This window comes from Mytilus californianus, unplaced genomic scaffold (genome assembly GCF_021869535.1).
Source record: "Mytilus californianus isolate M0D057914Y unplaced genomic scaffold, xbMytCali1.0.p SCAF_5, whole genome shotgun sequence".
NCBI classification, from domain to species: domain Eukaryota; kingdom Metazoa; phylum Mollusca; class Bivalvia; order Mytilida; family Mytilidae; genus Mytilus; species Mytilus californianus.
Window position 1 is genome coordinate 78,820,014 of NW_026262701.1, and position 6,000 is coordinate 78,826,013.

The 6,000-nt window shown below is 31.3% G+C and overlaps 1 protein-coding gene and 1 long non-coding RNA gene across 6 annotated transcripts in view; one reads left to right on the plus strand and one right to left on the minus strand.

Moving 5' to 3' along the window:
* Nucleotides 1-2,733, minus strand: part of LOC127701510 (D-aspartate oxidase-like) — a 35,992-nt gene extending 33,259 nt beyond the window's left edge. Inside the window, exons 1-2 of one of the 3 annotated variants that reach the window (XM_052205401.1) lie at nt 2,546-2,695; nt 1,086-1,297 (exon numbers count right to left, since the gene is read on the minus strand). In XM_052205401.1, coding sequence (XP_052061361.1) covers nt 1,086-1,291 — 206 coding nt within the window. In that variant the 5' untranslated portion in view covers nt 1,292-1,297; nt 2,546-2,695. Of the gene's footprint in view, nt 1-1,085; nt 1,298-2,545 lie in introns of all 3 variants that reach the window. The other 2 variants (XM_052205402.1, XM_052205403.1) reach the window with 2 other exon arrangements.
* A 93-nt stretch (nt 2,734-2,826) lies between these two features.
* On the plus strand, nt 2,827-5,568 carry LOC127701529 (uncharacterized). 3 transcript variants are annotated; one of them, XR_007982090.1, is made up of 4 exons: nt 2,827-2,869; nt 3,690-4,137; nt 4,476-4,780; nt 5,246-5,568. It is a non-coding gene; the product is annotated as an uncharacterized LOC127701529 (long non-coding RNA). The 3 variants fall into 3 exon arrangements; XR_007982092.1 differs by having other exon boundaries at nt 3,690-3,793; XR_007982091.1 differs by lacking the exon at nt 2,827-2,869 and adding an exon at nt 2,870-2,898.
* Nucleotides 5,569-6,000: the final 432 nt, after the last annotated feature.

Consider the following 6,000-nt stretch of genomic DNA (forward strand, 5'->3'; position numbering starts at 1 on the left):
CAGCTGTAGGTGTAGACAATTGTTGAAAAGGTCTAATAGTGCATTGACTTGACATATCAACGATATAAGGATGAGGCTTAGAAACGGGGAAATGCGAGGCTCTGTCGAGCTTTTTCCCCGTTTCGGGCCGAATCCTTATATCGTTGATATGTCAAGCCAATACACTTTTATTGTCTTTATACTGCAATCTAGATAAAAACATTTTCAATTGTTGTTTATTGTGTTAATGTTATTTATTCGATTTAAATATCGGGAAAAATCCCCCTTTAAAAAGTCCTCATACCTGGCGGAGAAATATACAACACTGCACAATGAAATGTACATAACCTGTTGAAACCAATCGATGGTGAACGAATTCGTTTGAGTATGGTCTAAAATATCAACAATAAGCATAAACATAATGATTTCTAGGTTTCAAACAAAAAATATTAACAAGCGAAATATGCTTTTCCAAAAATTGCTTCGTTGTACATATTCATTGGAAACAAGGACAGGTTGAAGAGGTCGTCATGAATAATTAAAAATAGTTTCGGCTGTACTATTTGAATATTCATGAGGAAAAGTCATATCGGGTCAGTGACTGTATATGACAGAAATATACAGTCAACGCATTTTGACTGCTCAAATAGAACGAGTGCAGTATACATAAAATTATTATAACCCGAACTGTACCTATTATGTGTAACACTTTTGGTTGGAAATTATTCACAGTAGAAATGTATAACACGGGAAGCATATTTTTTTAACCTAGCTGTGGTTAGCTTTCTTTTTTAACCAGAACGATGCGATTGAAAAATTATGGTTCAAATGATGCCCCATTTTTTCTCCTTTTTTTTTAATTCTTCTTCGTACATAGTGTCACTTCAGCTATTTCATTTACTGTTGTCATACGCTTTTCAAAAATTATGAAGATTAGCATCTGAAATCAACCTTGCTCCTAGATCACGCACTAATCATGTGCAGATTATAAATATAAATTGTTTTAGTAGTATAATTAGACAACAACAAGTGCAGTGAATGTTGTGTTGTCCTTGAATGTGCTCTGCCAAAGTCAACATAATTAATAATGTGAATATTAAACCTACCTAATTATTGCCGTATCCCCATTAATTTTGATACTAGTTGGTCTGAATATTCCTGCAGCCCCATCACTTGTTGTGTCAGAATTAAATTTGTCAGCAATAATGGTCACCTCTGCCCGGGGGTAGAGTTTCTGTATATTGATTGCTGAAGATAAACCTACGACACCGGCTCCTAAAACAGCGATCGATTTTCTCCGATTGTTATCCATGTCTTCCTTTCAATGATAAAACAGTAATTCCTTACACAGAGCAGATTTATCTCACTTACTAGCGATCACATTCAAAAGTACAGCGTATCGTATATTTTAAGTAGTGTAAATAAAGAAAGCGAAAATGTATATCCTATTTAAATAATCTCTATTGGTCAGTTGTCCCCGATAGGACATCGTCCAGAAACAGGGTTGGTTTAAAATTCCAATATTATCGTAATGTCGAACTGATAGAGAGCTATATGTGAGAAACAGTTTACCAGAATATTAACCTATAGCTGTACTATGTAACCTATGGGAATGCAACAAGAGTATAAATCTCAATAACCGAAAATTGTACCATAGCTATCTATGGTATAATGTTCACAATTATACCATGGTTTTGTTGTATTTGGTATTCGAAAAGAAAAAAAAGAAAGATAGCAAGGCCTACTCGAGGTCGCCTGATTTTTTTGAAATAGGAACAACAGAGTCAGTGTGCGGCCACTAAGCTAAACTGCCCGCTTTGCACCAGCCGATATAAATGAATGCATAGGGTGGGAATCGAACCAACATACACCAACTCCGTTGTCCTATATTTTTAAATGAATGAAAATTCGATTCAAGAACAAAGTTTAAAAAAAAGTATATATATAAATATATTATTATTATATTATACTTGAAAATATGATTCGATTTTCGGTTATTGAGATGTATACTTGGATTGTAGTCCCTTAGGCTCAACTGTATAGCTACATGTAAAGGTTGAAATTTGCCGTGGTGGCTTTTTTAAGGGGGAGGGAGGGAGAAGGCATGCCCTTTATACATGGTAAATGCATAGATAATTCGTATTATTACTCCAAATGTTGGATGGCTAGACCCCCCCTCTCCTTTTCAAAATCCTGGATCCGTATCAGATTTTATATACATCTTAATTTAACGATTTGCTTAAGTAATAACTATAATGTTGGGCCGTTAAGAATAGAAAGCGTCTGGTTACTCTAAATAAAGGTGAACTTTTTGTTTAAATTTAATATCTATAGTCTAAATGTGATTTTTAATGATCTTTAATCGTGATCATTTTGAAATCCTTTTGAATTGAATTAAATTAAATCAAATGTACAACTTGGGCTTCTGGTACAAATTAAAACATGGAATGATTCACCCAAACTCTCAGAAAAATTCTTGTGAATTAAATTTCCACAGAATTATAAATTAACACCAAAAACTTAAAAACATTTCAAATATTTTGATAAAATAAAAAGAAAAACTAACCCTTTGCAGTTCAACTTTAAATCTGGGTTCCAGAAATCTTTCAAACTATATCTTGCGTCCATATGCAGAACATATAATTCCTTCAACAGTTTTTAGTCTGTAGAGTTACCCGTCACCAATGTAGTCTCGATTATCCAGACGCTCCATATGCATATATGTAGAGTCTGGATCCAATCGGTTCGAATGATTGTAATGCGAAGGCGTGTCCAAATATGCAAACACGCGAGCTGGATTTTTTCGGAAACTTTCATGACTTGAGGTTCCCTTGCGGTAACACTAGACAAAAACACACGGAGGAAGTAGCAAGCATCATGCCTGGTGCAGGTTGGAAGTAACATCAAGAGCTACAGACTGTTATATATATCTTATATATCTTATATCTATACAACACACACTCCGATTTCTGCACGGAAAATAACGTTATATGCATTACTTGTGATGAAATTTTTTAAAAAGGCAGGACAGGAGTTATGACTGAGTAAAAAAATAGAAGGATGAGACAATTTGCAAAATAAGGCAGGATGACAAATTATTTATGTTAAAATAGTCAGAATACCATAAAAAAATCAGGACCTTATAGAGTGAAAATTAAAAAGGCAGGACAGAAATTACAACTAAAAACACATGCTGCAGGACAATTACTGGTAGCTTCTATAACCCCAAAAAACACTATTATTATTTTTAAATGTATATATTAATATGATTATTATTATTATTACAGTTGCTTGAATTTTAGTGATAAAAATATGAAGAAAATTTTAAAAAATAGTGGTATAAATATTTAAAAAAAAAAATCATATTTTTATCACTAAAATTCAAGCAACTGTGTTATTATTTATGTACAAACATGTTTAAAATTATATAATTATGCATGTGTTAAATTTTTAAATCTAGGTCAATATACATGTATCTGAAGTAATGAGCATTTGTAAATATACTTTCAAATACTTCATTTATTAAAACTACCTTTAAAGAAATTAAAAAAACTGCATTATATAACTCAAGGACATATATTGTTAGTTATACGTCCTTGTATAACTCAAGTACATGCATTACTTTTTTGTAGATATGTCTGTTTGTTGTTGACAGTCCCTTTACTTTAAAGTTACAATTTTGTCATTTAAAGATTTAATATTTATTCCAGATCAATTTTGCACATCTTGAAGAGAAATTAAAACAAACAATGGAATGTAGCAAAGTGGACATTATACTTGATGAGTGCTGAATATGAAGATTTTTTGAACAGAGGTATAATTACTGCATGTTGCTTTTTTTTGATAAATTTAATGATATGGTGAATCTATACTTGATTAAATGACTTTGAAATAACCAATAGAATTTCAATAACAACATGTACATATAGTTCATTTCATTTACAAGCTGATTTAATCATTTATAATGTAACCAAGCACAGAATTCTCGAAAAACTGGTGGTCCAAAGATTTGACCACCAAACTTTTTAAAGGACCGTCACAACTTTGGTTATTATTTTGCAACAGAAATTATAGTGAGGACCAGCAGGTTTTCTTGTAGAACCACCAGGGAAAAAAAGATTTCGAGAACTCTACAAGCATGCATTCCACAACTCACTGGTTAGTGATATTTTGGTATTCTAGATCATAGAAAGTTGCAAAATATTTATGATGAACTTATCGATTAAAGAAATAATACCGTAGTAATTATGTAATTTTTTTTTTTTTGTTTCAACCACAACCATGTTTGACAATGAGTGAATATAATTTCATTTGTTTATAATAACCATCAATATTATGGCTGTGGGCTATTATTCATTATTTTGCCACCATGCAAATTAGAACAGAGACCTTATTCATTGTATACTTATTAAAATTAACCATTTATAATGATAAATTGTGACTCAAAATTCTACATTTTATAACTATTGATTATTCCATTACTTGTATTTTTCTAGCACTTCTTTTTTACATGATGGAGTTGCAAAAAGTTACCACAGATCTATGGACATGATGGACAACTAAAGGAGAATAGTTTCATTTGTCAAAGGACAACTAAAGGAGAATAATTTCATTTGTCAAAGAACAACTGAAGGAGAATAATTTCATTTGTCAAAGGACAACTAAAGGAGAATAATTTCATTTGTCAAAGAACAACTGAAGGAGAATAATTTCATTTGTCAAAGGACAACTAAAGGAGAATAATTTCATTTGTCAAAGGACAGGAGACTTTCCATGCCCTAAGATTTTAAAAGCTGAAATTGTAAGGCTTTAAGAAATTAATGTATATACATATGGTCCTGTCTTAAGTTTCCATAAAAACATTTAATATAATTTAAGTCTTTAACTTTTTTATTTAGACATATTTTATGAAAAATATAATGTTTTAACTTTGTTCAATGCATTTTGATACACCTCTCTTTAATTGGAAGAAGTAAAGCACTTTTATACACGATAACCTTTTTGATTTTAGCTTTCATATGAACCTTTTTGAAGATCATTAAATGGAGCTAACACTGTTTGAAGAGATGTGGGGTCCCATGAGACAGCAACTCAACTACAAAAATAACCAAAGGAACATATCAATATACAGTTTTAACAGTCTAAACCTAATGCTTCATATAGTCAAATTCCAAGCAATTAAAAGAGTAAAAGCATGCAGTAATTCTTCAAATACATAATGTGTGTCTCCAATTAATAAATCTGATCTTGTGTCATATCTTTTTAGGAAAATAAGATGCAGAGAACCATTCATGAAGTATATATATGATACTGATATTTACAATGTTCTCCAGAGCTATAACTCCAGCCCTTTAGATTACATTACACTACTATTGCTTACTAATTCTACCATCAATAGCAGGAGAAGAGAGGAGATTCAGCACTATGAATGATCTTTGAAATTTGCTGTGGATGATGACTAAATCAAATTTGGATGCATTAATGAAATTCATATAGCGATGACAGTTACTTCATTGAACAAGAAAAAGCTGTAAATATTTTCAATGGTGCAAAACAAACAAGTTATGAACTATAAAATGATTAAAACTGTGTTGAGTTTTCAATTTGTTTAAAAAGTGACAACATTTACCTAATGAAATATAATGAACACCAAAGATGCTATCATTTGGATTGATGGTAAAGTTTACATGTCTGACTGGCATGTTTTATCTGCCCTTGAACTCATGTTCATGGATCATAAGTCAGTGGAATGTTTCAAATGTTGGATCCTCTTCTAAGATACTATAAACAAAATGTCTATAAATGTCTATTTGGTTTATGGTATGATTGTAAGGTGTACTAGTCTGTCTAGCTTGGTTTATCTGACCTTGACCTCATTGTCATGGATCATTAATAATATTTAACTTGTAATAAACTTTTATCTTTAAGGCTAATAATGAGAAATGTAAAACAATTCCAGAGAGAAAACTAACAGCCTGATTACTATATATATATAAAAATATTAATTTTCGCGAACCATTT